General features: G+C 42.0%; 1 protein-coding gene across 2 annotated transcripts in view; it reads right to left on the bottom strand.

The window, feature by feature from the left end:
• LOC122792264 (MAP7 domain-containing protein 1-like) overlaps window positions 1–15,863 on the bottom strand; it is a 1,483,077-nt gene that overhangs the window by 209,605 nt on the left and 1,257,609 nt on the right. For both annotated transcript variants that reach the window (XM_044060015.1, XM_044060014.1), the window contains one exon: window positions 14,142–14,246. In XM_044060015.1, the coding sequence (XP_043915950.1) occupies window positions 14,142–14,246 (105 nt within the window). The remainder of the gene's footprint in view (window positions 1–14,141; window positions 14,247–15,863) is intronic.

Genomic DNA, 15,863 nt, shown 5'->3' on the forward strand with positions numbered 1-15,863 from the left:
CACATAACTCTTCCCACCTTCCAGTAGGAATGTGGGATAGAATTCAAAAACTCCATGTTTAAAAAATGAGTGTGACAATGATGGAAAATTATAAGCACATTATCAAAGAGACTGTGTAGAATTTGTATACTTTAATGAACTGTGTTACAAAAATTATACAATGACTGGCCATTAATATTCAAAAATGAGCATGCTGATTGGCTAGGTAGCCCAACCAGCGTGCCTGTTGTAAACTGAGAATATACTAGCGGTAAAAGTCCAGCCGCTGAAGTATCACTGAGCAACCAGACTTTTTTTTTTTTTTTAATTGCCATCTCTTAGGCAAACATTTGTCTGAATGAAAGACTCAAACTAAAAAGTGCGTCATTATTTAGTGACTTTGTTTCTCATAAAATTGTTTTTTTCTGACAACTCACTGAGGAACAAAGTGACTAACGACAGGCATTTCAGTTTCATACTTTTCTTTCCATCAGACAATGCACACATATTCAAATTTTTTTCAAATAAAAGACTGAGAGGTACGTATGAGACCACAGAAAATAAAACGAAAATCAGGTACGTTCTGCAAACTAAAACATACCAGATTTTCCTTGCATTTTCCCATCTCTCTCTCTCTTATGGCTAAACTGTTGGGAGGATACAGGTTTTTTTTCCTCCAAAAAAAAAATAGCAAAGGTGATCATCCTTTCTCCACTACTTGCTTGCTAAAGCAGTGATGTACTGTGTACGCCTGGGAACACAGGTCCCATACGCATGTGGTGTACATCATCAAAGGGCCGAATCAGGAAAATGTGGAAGAACACCACAACGCCATTAGACAAAGACATTATTTAAGAAAAGTAAGTCATTTTTTTCTTAAATAATGTAATAGTATCATAGCAATAACCAACTCCTGGGTACGGTATAGTGAGGATTTACCCATGGTTGGCTTTGTTTAATCACTTGGGCTTCACCATCATGATTAAAACACACCAACCATGGGTAAATCTTCAATATACCACACCCACATCAAAGGGTATTGCTATATTTTACCACACAAGGTCATTTACTTTAGCTTCAGATAAAGTGACTCATAAGACAGGTGTCCTCTTTTTTTTTTTTAATTATTGATGCCACAAGTATTTTGGTCATTTAGTGTGGTTCTTTTAGTATCAGGCAGCTTCAAACATCAGATGTTATGAATGTGACTCAGAAAACTGTGCAAAGGGATAAAGCAAGCCTGAAATGGGGACATACCTTCAAAAATAAGGACATCCTAAATCAGGTCTGAAAACAGGAGTGTTCTTCCAAAATAGGGATAGTTGAGATGTCTGAATTAACAAAGTCATAATCATCAAACAAATTCAGGAATGGATAGGACAAACATGAAGCACTTCTTTTGAGGGATAGAATAAAAACAAAGCTGTTTAAGTAGGTTCTGTAGTTTATCCCACAGTTAGGAAACTAGGAAACCGAAATGTACCAAGCAGTCCATATCAGTGATTAGGATTTAAGTTATGTTTTTCCACTGGAATAAGGAAACATACCAAGGCTCAACATTCCCAGAATAGGAGTGTTTCACACAATTCCATGAACAAACCAAAAGTTTGTTTCATTTCTCATATATTTAGCCAGATTCAAGACCAACTGCAGCCAAACTCAACAATCTTAACAAAAGGGGGCCCAAAACCCTTAAACCTCCTAAGAAGTGACAGCAGCCTGAAAACAGAACTAGGAAAACTACTATTACACAGCAGGAAATGCAAAAGGAGAAAAAATAATACCTCTAAACAATGGCAAACGTGAAGCCTCAAGAGTCAAAATTCACTTCTGATAAATGAAGTAGGTAGGGAATTCAGAACATCTCCTTACACTATTCTGTTTAATGCATGCTAAACAAACTACCTAAGTTAAGGCTGCTTAACAATACTGATTAAACTTTTGGCTTGTCCAATGTTAATCCCTTCATAGGTGCACTACGCCCCTTTCCTACACTAAGTCCCTCCTCTCGAAACCTTAACTCTTCTCTACTTGCTCTAGACTAGAATACAACAATGTGCAATGGGCAATCAAGCAGCAGTTGACTGGCCTCCTAGTTAAAGGAAGACCAAATGAGTTGGTGTTGATAAAGGAGGAACTGAAAGCTCACATCAGGACAGTGAGAAAGTACAGTTTTGTACCTACCATAAATGTAGATGTCCGATAGGTATGCATCTGCAGTCCTAACATATGGGTTGTCCTGCCTCACGCAGCCCTTCGGTCGGCTGGATTCCAAAGTCTGGGTCTGGCCTCGGCTGATGTCGCACTTCACCCGACGTCATAGCTGCTGGGGTATAAAGGCATCAGCCGACGCCATTTTCCTCAGTGTTTCTTGCCCCAGATGCCAGGTGCCTTCTAGAAAGGCTAAATTTGGATAAATGCAAATAATTCCAAACAGTAGAAAGCAATATATATATATATATATATACATATATACATACAAACAAATACACCATAATAGATTCCCCCAGCTAGCTAAAAGAGGGGTAAGTACCCTAGGAATACCACAGAGGGGAAGGAGGGTGGGTAATCCTGACTGCAGATGCATACCTATCGGACATCTACATTTATGGTAGGTACAAAACTGTACTATGTCCTTCAAGGATGCATCTGCATTCCTAACATATGGGTAGAATACCATAGCCAAACTGGGGGAGGAGGCACTAAGATAAAGATGGTGTAGTTAAGATCCCCTGCAAAACAGCAGTTGCAAAACCTGCTCGGGATCTGGAGTATAGAGGCAGATTATAATGCTTAGCAAATGTATGCACGGAGCTCCAAGTAGCAGCTTCTAAAATGTCTTTGGTAGCCACTCCTCGTAGGAAAGCTGTAGTGGTGGCTGTAGCTCTTGTGGAGTGAGGCCTGATATTTTCAGGAGTTGTCTTTCCATGAAAAGAGTAGCAAAATCTAATGCAATTTCCTATCCATTTTGAGATTGTCTGTTTTGAAATTGCTTTTCCTTGCACTCCTGTTGCATATGCTACCAGAAGCTGGTCAGTTTTTCTGTTGGTCTTGGTTCTGTCCAGATAGTAGCGTAATTGTCTGTGCACATCCAAGGTATGTAGTAGTCTTTCCCCCCTGTTCTGTGGGTTGGGGAAAAATGTAGGTAAATGAATCGCTTGGTTCAATGATACCCTGGAGACCACTTTTGGCATAAAAGTAGGATTAGTTCTCAGAGACACTCTATCCTGATGGAAGATAAGGAAAGGCTGTACTGCCATTAAAGCCTGTAACTCATATACCCTTCTTGCTGAGGTGATTGCTAGCAGGAAAGCAGTTTTCCAAGATAAAAACTGTAAGTCTGCTGTTGCTGCTGGTTCAAAAGGGGAAAGTGTTAATTTTTCCAGCACAAAGTTGAGATCCCATGTAGGTAAAGGTGGTTTCCTTGGAGGCTTTACATTTTTGATTCCTCTCAAGAACTGCCCGAGTAGAGGATGAGAGAAGACAGGAGGATCCATGTTGTACTCTGCTGAAATTGCTGATGCATGAATCTTAATGGAGGAGTAGGACAGGCCATTGTGGAACAGTTCTGCTAAGTATTCCAGGATGTGTGCTATGTTTGCCAATGAGACATTTTCTCCCTTTGCTGCACTCCAAATGAGGTATCTTTTCCATTTGGCTGAATAAGTTTTCCTTGTGGAGGGTCTGCGTGCCTCCAGGATAATGTCCTTAACCCTCTGAGATAAATCTGGTTTATTTTGTTTTATGCAATATTCCAAGCAGCTAGCTGCAGAGTTTTCAAGTTTGGATGCAGGGTCTTGTAATTGTTCTGTGTTAGAAGTAAGGGACATAGAGGTAGAGGCCATGAGTGTGTCCAAGACATGCTTCTCAGTAGCGGGTACCAATGTTGCCTTGGCCAGTCTGGAGCTATCAGGATTACCTTTGGCTGTTCCTCTCTGATCTTCAGTAGAACTTTGTACATCAAAGGAAGAGGTGGAAATGCATATGCTGTCAGGTTTTTCCAGCTGAAGGAAAGGGAGTCCGCCCTCCAGGCAAGTGGGTGGTATGCTCTTGAGCAGAATTTCTTCAATTGGTGGTTGTGTGGTGAGGCGAACAGGTCTATCTCTGGCATTCCCCATTTCTCTGTTATGGTTTTGAAGATATCTGGATGCAGCATCCAATCGTGAGCATCCGTGGTAGTTCTGCTTAAGGTGTCTGCTAGTGAATTTTCTTTTCCTGGTACAAATGTGGCCTGTAGTTGAATGTTGAGATTCAGGGCCAAATTCCACAGGTCCATTGCCATCCAGCATAGAGGATATGAGTGTGTACCTCCCTGTTTGTTGATGTACCACATGACTGTGGTATTGTCCGTCCTTATCAGCAGGTGACCTTGTTGGAGGAATGGTCTGAATGCCTGGATTGCATGTTTCACTGCCAGCATCTCCTTTAGATTTATGTGTAGATTCAGCTGGTCTTGGGTCCATAGGCCTTGTATACACTTGTCCTCCATGTGTGCCCCCCAGCCTAGGTCTGAGGAGTCCGTGGTGATGGTCTGGCATGGATGTGGTTTGTGGAAAGGCAATCCTCTGTTCATCTGACAGGCCTGAGCCCACCACAGGAATTCTTTTTTCAGGCATGGAATTATTGGAATCTGGGCTTCTAGACTGTGGTTGTGTTGAGACCATACATTCCTTAGGTACCATTGCAACTTTCTCATATGCAGCCTGGCATGCGGGATCAATATTATGCAGGATGCCATGTAGCCCAGGGCTTGCAGGACTTTCCTTGCCGTAAGCTGAGTTTGTGTTGTTAATTTCATGAAATAGACTGGTAGTTGCTTTTGTTTTTCTTCTGTGAGAAAAGCCATCTGAGTTGTTGTATCCAGTTCTGCACCCAAAAATGTTATCCTTTGGGATGGTACTAGCCTTGACTTTTTTATATTGACTGTGTACCCCAAGGCTTGTAGTAGATGAATAACCTTTTTCAAATCTTTTGCCAATTTGTTTTTGTTGTCCGCTTGTAACAGGCAGTCGTTCAGGTATGGGTAAATTTGAATTCCCTGAAGCCTGCAATGAGCAATTACTGATGCCAGGCATTTTGTGAATACTCTGGGCGCAGTAGATAAGCCAAAGGGCAATGCTGAGAATTGATAATGCTCTGATCCTGCAAGAAATCTGAGGTATCTTCTGCAATCTGGTCGTATAGGGACGTGCAGGTATGCCTCCTAGAAATCTAGAGTCACCAGCCAAGACTCCTTGCCCAGCATGGGAAGAAGTTGCTGGAGGGTCAGCATTTTGAATTTTGGAACAATGAGGTATGTGTTCAGTGCGGACAAGTCGAGAATAGGTCTCCATTGATTTTCTTTTCTTGGTACAAGGAATAGTCTGGAGTAAAATCCTTGGCCTTGTTCCATAGGTGGTACCTTTTCTATAGCTCTCATCCTTAGTAAGTTGTTGATTTGTTTTTGAGCCTCTGTTTTTGGCTTGGTGGAAGGTTTGGCATTCCTCTCTTTTTGGTAGAGTGTGGAAGTGAAACCTGTAGCCCTTGTCTATTGTTTGTAAAGTCCATTTGTCTCCTGTAATGCAATGCCAGTTGTTTGAAAATAAGGCTAGCTTTCCGCCCAAGGGTGCTTCCAGTTGTTCCCTGGTAGGCGGAACCAGAGCCAAGTCATTGTGTCTGTCCTGTGGAAATGGTTGTAGTTGCAGCTGTGGCAGCACTTCTCTGGTTGGCAGGTTGCCACTGACGTCCCCTGTAGGCACCCCTAGATTGACTTCTGCCTCTTGGGCGTCTATTTCTGCCTCTCTGTGCTCTGGAGGTGTCTGGAAAGGACCAATTCTTCGAAGGCCAATTTCTGCTAAACCTCGGAGGTTGGACCTGTAAGAAATCCTTGACTGTTTGGACAGATTTTGCTTCTTCCACTTTCTTTAGAACCTCCTGTGCAGGGGAGCCAAACAAACTTTGTTTCTCCATAGGAGCATCTAGGAGTTTTGACTTAACATGGTCTGGTAAGGATTGCTCTTTTAACCAGGCATGCCTTCGAATCACTGCTCCAGTCATAGCTGACCTAAAGGAAGCCTCCAGTGCATCATAGCCACATTTTAAGAAATGATTACTGACCTGCTGAGAGTTATGTACCAAATCCTGAAGGGACTTGCGGTCTATAGGTTCAGGAGAGGACAGTTTTTTATTTAGCTGGTCTAACAAAAATTCCTGGTACTGAATCATGTGAAATTGACAGTTTAAGGCCCTGGCCGAAACAGTAGCAGATGTATAAACCTTTTTACCCCATCTCTAATGCTCTAGATTCCCTTGCAGAGGGAAGAGGGTAGTTGGCAGAGGCAGCTGCCACACCTTTAGGGCCCTGTGAAATGGTTTCTGGGTCTGCAACATGAGCCTTATACAAGTGGTAGTGTGTGTCCGGGACCCTGTAATATCTGTCAGGCTTGGCAGGGGCCGGAGGAAGAGAATCAGGGGCAGTACTGGCATCATTATATGCATCATCTACAACTGATAGTACTGGAGGAATGGCTAAAGGCCTATGCTGTGGTAAGTGTAAAAAAGTCCTTAGCCTTTTCCTTGAATCTGAAAAATCCTGGCCCTGCCATTGGAAGTGTTCCCTCATAGAGTGTAGGGTTTCCCCAAAAGAAAATTCTTCAGGAGGAGAAGCAGAAGGAATGGATTCTTCTGCATCAAAATCCTCATAAGGAGAATATGGGCCTTCCTGATGGTCTGAAATATCTGAGTCATCCGAGGAATAGTCTGTAGAGACAGGTTCAGGGGTTCAGTCCTAGGCCTCTTATCTGGAGGAGGTTGAGAGGCCCTGTCTGGGTGAGGTTGGGATCCCCTGATCAAAAAAATAAGATCCTCAGCCAGGCTGAGTATCTGGGAACTAGAGGTAGGCCTGTGTGAAGGAGCTTTTGTAGGTAAGGCCTTAGAAGATTTAGCTGCTTTAGCCCTGGAAAAGGCCTTGATAGACATAGAAGCAGGGGGTCTAGCAGCCCCACGTGCAGGGGTAGAAATGTCTAAAGGAATAGTGTCTGACAAATCCTGGGTGCCTGCTTCTGTAGCAGTAATTTCAGTAGCAGATTCAGCCATGCTCTGTGAGGCCTCGGTTATCGGAGGCATGCTTTCGGCCGAAGGAAGAACCGAGGTCTCGGTTTCAGCCGAAACCGAGACACTTGCGGTTGGCCTAACCGTGGTTTCAGCTGAAACCGCGGACCGCGAGTGTCGATCCTTTTCCTTGCGCTTTTTAGCTAATTGTGTAGTCGGAGTCTCCAACGGCATTTTATATGCAAAAGCGGGACCAAAAAACTCCTCTGCAAACTCCGACCGACGTCTAAGCGTCCGTCGGTTGAAGGAAGCACAGGCTAGACAAGCTGATACGTCGTGGTCTGGGCCTAAGCAAGGAAGGCAGTAAGAGTGGAAATCCTTATGAGGTATTTGTTTCCCACAAGTTAAACAATTATTTACTTTGTCTGACATCGGCTGAGGCAAGAAAGAGTCCCCAACGGGGTACTTAGCTTTTTAGAAGTCTTCGGTAGTAGAAATCTCTGGATCTGACCGACCGGCACTTGCGAACAGCTTCTGCTTCGGGCACCGCGCGGCAAGAAAGACTGAGGAAAATGGCGTCGGCTGATGCCTTTATACCCAGGCAGCTATGACGTCCGGTGAAGTGCGACATCAGCCGAGGCCAGACCCAGACTTTGGAATCCGGCCGACCGAAGGGCTGCCTGAGGCAGGACAACCCATATGTTAGGACTGCAGATGCATCCGTGAAGGACATCAACATACAAGGCAGCATGCTTCCACATGGGTGGGTCAACAGGAATCATGAAAGAAAGGTCAATTTAGACTTCTGTCTGGTGAATGTCGTAATGTCAGCCAATACACAGCTCACCAAGGTGACATACAAGAGTAGTCAGCATGCAGCTTAGGTTGACACCCTCCTACTAAGTAAAATAAAATAAGGAAAGTGTAGTGGAATAAAATCAGAGGTTGCAAAGTCACCAGCAGTGAAATGGTCAGCCCCCAGTATAAATGAATGGTGGCCATAATCAGCTGCAAGCAGTGGTCACAGGAGGCAATAAGGTTAACAGAAACCTGACTAAGGGCCAGGAAACTGACTAGCATGAGTTCAGGAAATACTCAGGGCTCTAGCACATAGGGAGGAACGGATAACAGGTTGAGCCAAAAAAAAGAATTGCAGCATCTCAAAACAGCATGCATGAAGACTACAGAACAGATACATGGCCAAGTCAGTTATGGAAATAAGGCACTTAAGGAAAGCTGGTGGTGGAATGCAGAAGCCCACAAAGTTATCAAAGTAAAGGAGGAATGCAAGTGGGAGAAGGAACACATGGACTAGGCTAAAAGGAAACCCTGATTAGCTAACAAAGAACATACGAGAGAAATCACATTGGAAAAGAACAAAGTGTCACAGGAACTCCACCAGCTTCTGGAAAGCGGTTCTGCACAGAGCACAAAGAAACTCTATCAAAATACAAGACAACAACAGAAAGATAAAGAAGACAGTCATCAAACACCATTCATAAAGGATGCCAGTAACAATCTGCTCACCAGTCCACAGGACATCAAAGGCATATGGAAGGAGTGCTTCAATAGTTTCTAAATGAAGAAAGCCCCGAAGAAGCTGTACTGTCCCACATTTAGCTTACTGCAAAAGAAGAAGAACCCACTCTAAAAGAAATATAAAGAGCAGGAAGGAAAATTAAGTTGGCATCAGATAAAGTTACAGTAGGTATGATCAAAGGAGAGTTTTGTCCTGTACATGTACAAGCATTTCCTAAGCCGCCTCCAATATTGGATCCATCCCATTATATGCAATGGATGTTTGCATGAACCTTGCTAACAAAGTGGGAACAAAATGGGGACAGGTATCAAAAATGGCTGAAGGCCCAAATGACAAATATGCAGAGGAGTGAAATCTCCAGCTACACCACCCAAACTTTAAAATCTTTGTCAGACAGCAGAGAGGGAAAATGTTTTGCACCCTGAGGCCAACACTGGTGTGAAAAAAAATCACAGAGGATTCAGCATTAAAGTGCTTAGTTAACTGCTCTACACACTCAGCAAGGTGATTATAGACTGCCTATCTCATTCTGAAACCATAACGGTATAGTCAGTGTGCCTTCAGGCTATTTTGATAGTATCCTTATTAACTAACTCTACAGGATGACTGACAAAGGGATCCTCACACCTCCTCTCCATAAACTCCTGAAGGCATTGCTAAAGGTGATGAAACAGGAGTGTGATATTTTTTTTCTTTTTGATGTATTAACCTGGCTATTAAAGTGTTTTTTCTTAGCTCCTTTTCAACCATAAACCTGGCCACAAGGGGAAGGATACATGCAATAACATTTGAACAGTTTTGTGTAGTCAGTTACCTGGCAGTTTTTTTAGTATGAACTGCACTACCAGGAGAAAAACCCTGGAGAAAGAAAGAGAACATGCAAACTCCAGACGGACACCAGAGATTAGGATTGTCCTGTACAGTATGGAACTATGATGAAGAAACTGAACTACTTACTTACTGCTCTGCTCATCTTGTACTCAAGGCCCTACCTAGAGGGAAAGTGCAGAGGTCAGCTCATTGTCATTCTGAGACAATGGCCTCAGGGTTCAGCGACTCCTAATAACAATATTACTGCAACTAACCCCACATTCTACCAACATCCATAGGGATAAGTTCATGTATAAGTCATTAAAAGAAAGGTGTGTGACTCCTCCATGCTGGGTGGCAGGGGACACAGAACCAGAATAGAAAAGAATAAATACCAAAGGCATTGCACATGCAGACAGGCTTACACTGGGACCATCAACTGAACTGTATCTTCGAAGGATGAGATCCCACATTTGTGACTCAAGGCCCCCTGTAAACAAAGAGTTGCTTGAAGCTGAGTCCAAGTTACAACTCTTGGCACAAGAGATGCAGAAGGCCCTTCATCAACTGAAACCTGCCAGCCCGCCTGGAGTGGATGGCCATTCAAGGAAGGGCTGTTCCTTTGTTGTGATTTCCAGCAAGTTGTGACCGAGCAGCTCAAGGAAATGCCCTCAGGGAATCAGAATGGATATCTTTGGGCTTCAGCCCAGCCACGGAGTGGGTGGAGTAAAAGGTCTGGGAAAGGCTCCCCAGGGTGGGAGTGGAGGGGCAAGACTCCCCTTGCCCTCCACCAAAGAAGACCAGAGTAGATTTGAGCCTTCAGTCCATGCAGGTTCTCCCTAACAGAGAATGAGCTGGTCACCCACAGGACTGAAGGTCAGTTAACAACGGACCTACTTTACGTGAAGCTGGGATATAACCTGCTGTCAACAGCACTTCTCCATGTAACAATGCTCCTGTCTTTGCACAGGTCTGCATGGATGACTTTCCCATCAGTTCCTAAGCAAATAGCTGTTGATAGCCACCATATTTTTAGTCGCAAAGTAGGATAGAAACAGCTACCTATCATACCGTTGAGTGACAGGATTAAATCTCTGCCATCCGCATTTTTTTTTTCTTTAGGCATATAAATGCACGTACACTCAACAAGCAGAAAAAAATGGGGTGTTTCAGGGATGCATGTACATATGTACCTCGTGTATTACATCATAGTATGCACTGGAATGGGTGCAAAGTGGCATCTTGCAAATTCTTTGCAGAATGGTGACTGGTAGAGGACAGTAACCTATGCAAGGACCCATCAAATAGGATCCATGATGGTAGATTGTTTCATCCATTCTTCTTTACAGTCCCCCCCCCCCAAAAAAAAAAAAATATATAGATAACAGATGTAGTCTAGGTCCACAATGTAAAATAAATTTGTGAAGTAACTTCAGGAGTTGCTTATTACAACAAGAAATTATTTCCTACAACCTCACTCAACAAGAAATGATTTCCTACAACCTCACTCATTTTTTTCTAACAGATAGAACTGTTAAGTGTCTGGTCTACACAACTCATGGCCTGAATCCCACAGTTCTGACATTTGGGACTGCTTCTGACTCTCTTTGCTGTGAAAACTTTCTCTCATCACAATAATTTAAAATCATGCCTGTAGTCAGTGGTCTACCCACAGTATGACTGCATAGCTTATAACTTAAGCAGCTTTCAGAGCTCTAAATGGCAAAGCTTCTGAAAACTGACACCTTCTTGTTTTCCAAGAAGTCACCATTAGCAATCTGGTTACATAATACACATCCACAGTCCATGCAATTTCTGCACATGAATTTCTTTGCAACAGCATAAAATGTGAAAAAAAAATGGTTGACCCTTGTCCACAAAATGGACGTCACAAGAGTTAAATACATTTGCATGCACAAGAACAAACTAAATGGCTGTCACTGGTATAAATATGGAATAAATAAAATGAATGCAAGATAAAGTTTAATAAATGATTATGCTAGCCTTCTAACACTTTATACATACACGAGGAACGAGCTTACATTCAACTCTATTTTTAAAACCACAAGCAATCTTTTAAATTAGCTCAAAATACAGTTAATAGAAGGTCTATTGAATGCAATCATTCTGGGTTTATTTATTAATTTTTAAGAAATGTTTACCTCTAATTCAGTCTTCAATCAAGTGCCAATTAGTTGCAAAGCTTTAAAATCCTTCACTATTAAACAGTTTAATACCTAGGTAATATAATATATCATATCCAGTTTTCAAAATGCTGCTTCCCTTAGTTCAGACAGACCACACACTATACAATATTTCTCTGACCCCACTATTCAGCCAAGGGTCATGGAAAAAAAATGCCACTCAAGACAACAAGAACAAACGAGCTAATTTAAGGAATATGAAAAAAAGGAGTGAAAAAAGAAGACAAATCACACAAATCAGTGGATTACGTATAATGCATATTTTTGAAAATTTTGGAAAGACTACACTTTAGAATAAACTATGCTGAATAACTTAGGACCACTGAACTAAAAGGAAAAAAATCAACTGTGCAAGAATTTGCCATAACAATAGGTGTTTTGAGTAGATCACATCACAGTAGTCCTTCCTGCTGGGACCATGGCTACACAAGGCCTGGATGTCAGGCCTGACTTTTAGAGTTCAGCACCCTTTCCACTTCAGGAATGGTAGCTGCCCATCCATCTATGATGTCAGGACATCAACAGTACAAAACAGATGCCTGCTCATGTCCCATTAGAGCCTTCTAGCCCAAGGGAACAAGGCAATGATTAGTGAAAACTAGAGAGTAAGGTCCTAGAATGTCTAAGAGGGGGACAGAATTGAAAAAAATCCTCATGTTTTATAGTGAAAGTAGAAAATAGGGCTCACCAAATGTAACTCAGATCTGAGCAGATCCAAAGTCCATTCAGTGGAAGGGTAAAACATAAGTTACGGAGAGAGTACCTCACCACAGCCCAGGATGTCCCACGGTGACAGAAGCATTGGTAGAAGGAAAACACTAGTGCAACAGTGATGTACTACTTTGGGAAGTTCTTACACAACTGTACCGTTCACTTTATTTAGATCACTAGTGCTATAGTTCTGACTACACTGCATACACCGAAGAAATTCCTACAGGATACATCTTGCAGGCTATAAACGTAAGAGGCAGTAGATACTCCGGTGCTTAAATGTAATAGCTGTCAATGTCCCTAATGGACAGAATGGCAACAGTGTAAGCCTTCTTCACAAACTGGACTAGAACTGGGATTTCACTGTCATTCAGGTAGGTACCGGATACTGAGGAGAGGAACCAATGTGGACCTCTTCTATGGATTCATAGACAGTACAGCTCGATCTGTCACAGGATTTTTGTAAAGGGATTAATGTGACACTCGGACTCTACAAAATCTATTTAATTTCTTAGCAGCAAGGGTTTCGGTCTGGTTCCTTGGAAGGAATCCTCCAGCACCCCAATAAACAGGAGTTGTCATGATGGGTTAAGCAGCCTCTAGGCCCTTTAACACAAAGTATAATTTCTATGCTGCTAATGCCTCATTTGGCTCAGACCTGAATTGTATTTACATTCTACTAACAGTTTCATCAAATGAGATCTCCTATGTGGGGGAGACGGTGCCTGCTGTGTCTGTATGTTATCCTAGGGGGGAGATATTGAGAAGAGTAATGAAAATCCTTCACTCACTGACACAGGAGTGTCTCAACCTTTCCAGGAGAGTGTTTCCTCCATTTTACCAGATGGGACTGCACGCAAAGATGCATCTGTACCTGCTGCAAACTGTGTAAGAACCCTTCAGTCAAAATGATCCACTGTTCATGAAAGGCCTGGGGTTGGGGTAGGGGAAAGGGCTACACACAATCTGGGACATACATGGCTGCAGGGATTCTAGGCCTGGAGACTTATGCTTGAGCTTTTGGGTCCTTTTAAAGAGAACGTCCATCTCAGTAGCCCTGGCCTTGAGATAAGACTGACAGACTTCTATCTTACAGCCAAAACTATCTTCCTTAATGAGGATAATAAGTAACCTGCCCTCCCCTTTAGAAATCAATTCAGAAATGGACACCTGGGAATGGGCATCTCATCTGGAAGCCAAATCCTTGTCCTCAGCTCAGAGACATGTTCTGTTCCTCTGGCATGACATGCTGCAAAGAGACCTCATCAAAGGCCTCAGAGCAATCAAATAAATGGTCCTAGCACTCCAAAAGTGCCTCATCGGGGGGCCATGCCCTTCAGACGATATGGGACACTGGATGCTGAAATCATATCAAATGCATCCTCCTTAAAATGCTTCTTTTAAGGGAAGATGTCAGGAACCAAAGATGAACCCAACAGCACCAGGGCAGACTGAGTGAAGTCCATAAGCTTCTTCTTCTCCAAGCAATTCTGTAGGGAACTCTGCCTATTTCTTAGTTTTCATGATGAACCCATGATAGACCCTACAGTCTCAGATACTGTGCTTAAGAGTCTAAACAGAATACATAAAAATTGTAAAAGTCTTTGAGTGGAATCTGTCTACTACAATAACGTGTCCTTTTCTTAGGTTCTGGCATAAGTTGTGAGGTGCAGCATGGTATAAGCAGATGTTAAGTTTTATGCTGCCGACATCCTGACTTCCTAGATGGGCAAGCTTCTGCTATGCCAAGACAGGGAAGATTGCTGAGCTCTGAAAGATGGGCAAGACAGCCGTGCGTCGTACAGCTGAATTCCCAGTAGTCAGAACTACTGCAAAAGTGAAACATCAACAGCTAAGATGGCAAGTACCTTCTTTCTTTCAAGGCGTTCCTGCTCTTCTCGCTGGAAGTGTCGCTCACGTTCCAGTCTCTGTTTTTCAGCTTCTTCTCTGGCCTTAGCTTCCATTTCGTCTTTCTGAAATAAAAAGACACAAACATTATTTAAACCACTGCAAAAAAACAATTCCCCTTTGATGTATGATGTAAGTAGATGGAGAATTAATATTTGTGCTTTACTGCTCATATACAAGGATAACCTAAATCGTGAGATAATCCATTCTGACCTAAAGTTTCTACTTAGCAGTAATTACAAAACTAAAAACAGTACACCAGACTTTGAAATGGCAAAGGAAACCATTCAACCCCATTTAATGCCAGGCTTGGAATAATTTCCCAAGTATTAAACTGAAGAGGTGCTGTTTAAAATAATAGAAAATACAAAGCAACTAAGCCCTGTGTCATTTACACCTTGCTAGTATCCCACTTTAGACCTTAACTCCTTTTTCAAGAAACAACAAGCCAGTGATATCCAGGGCAAATTTGTGGATACTCATCCAGTTATCCAACTCCTTTATGATAGAACTAAGTGCATCACCATTACTTTGGAGTGGGGGGGTTGTTACAAAGGAGTAAGCACTGCATGACAACCCCCCCCCCCCCACTGTGTTTTGTTTACTTGTGGAGGTAAAAGAAGGCCTGAACTACTGGAACCATAATGGCCCAAAAAGCAAGGCACAGATTATCCCTAAGGAGTTTACAGGACAATGAACAACTTCCAAGCAAGACTATTTAAGTAGGTCACCAGCATAAACAAATGCCTAGCTCTGCAAGGTCACAGGGACACAGAAAAATTATAAATTAAGGTCACAACACTGCCACTGCCTGAATAATTACATTATATTTTATATTCTGCCATTTTTAGTAATATTTTAACGACCTCACAATAAGTGGGGACCCAGTCGGACTGAAAGTGCAAAGCAAAGGCGATGTGTAACGGAAACATCTGTGAGCATCTAACCAAGCCAATCATTACAAAAATAGAGTGACATAATCCTAGCAAGCAACATAGACCAACATTTCACTTTACTGAAAACTATTAGCTGACTCGGTTTGTCCACTAAAAGTGTATTTAGTAACTTACACATGTCAAAAATTGGCAAAAGGTCCAATCAGGCTTGAAAACCAGGAAGTGGCAAGTCTGACACGAGAATAAAATACTTACCTTTAAAAGAAAACATTCTGGATATGAAGCCATCCATTCATCAGCTTCAAAAGTATAAACAAAGTTGATATGGGAAGTAATAAATAAATAAATAAACGAGTCCTGAACTACTACTATTACTGTAAGACATGGTAAGAAGCAAAACTAATTAATAACACCATGTTCCTTATATGCCTAGAATTCTACTTTTCACTGTAATATTTTTAAAGCAAAGCAAAACATTTTCTTCCATTTTGCTTGGGATATATCGATCAAACTGTGTCATCTCTATATCTCTTACTTCTCTCTCTCTCTCTCTCTATATATATATATATATATATATATATATATTTATTTATTTATACACACAAAAACGAGTGTGTGCATTTGTGTGTGTGTGTGTATGCTTGTTTATTTACATACATATATATATGGTTCTATTTAAGTCAATTGAAACTTTAGTACACTGACATTCACCACATCAACAAAAAATGCTGGGAAAAAAAGACAACAAAACAATGTACGTGCTGTGATATACATCCAAAGCATGCA

The sequence above is a fragment of the Protopterus annectens genome, chromosome 1.part2, assembly GCF_019279795.1.
Source record: "Protopterus annectens isolate FY-2018-M chromosome 1.part2, PAN1.0, whole genome shotgun sequence".
NCBI lineage: Eukaryota > Metazoa > Chordata > Ceratodontiformes > Protopteridae > Protopterus > Protopterus annectens.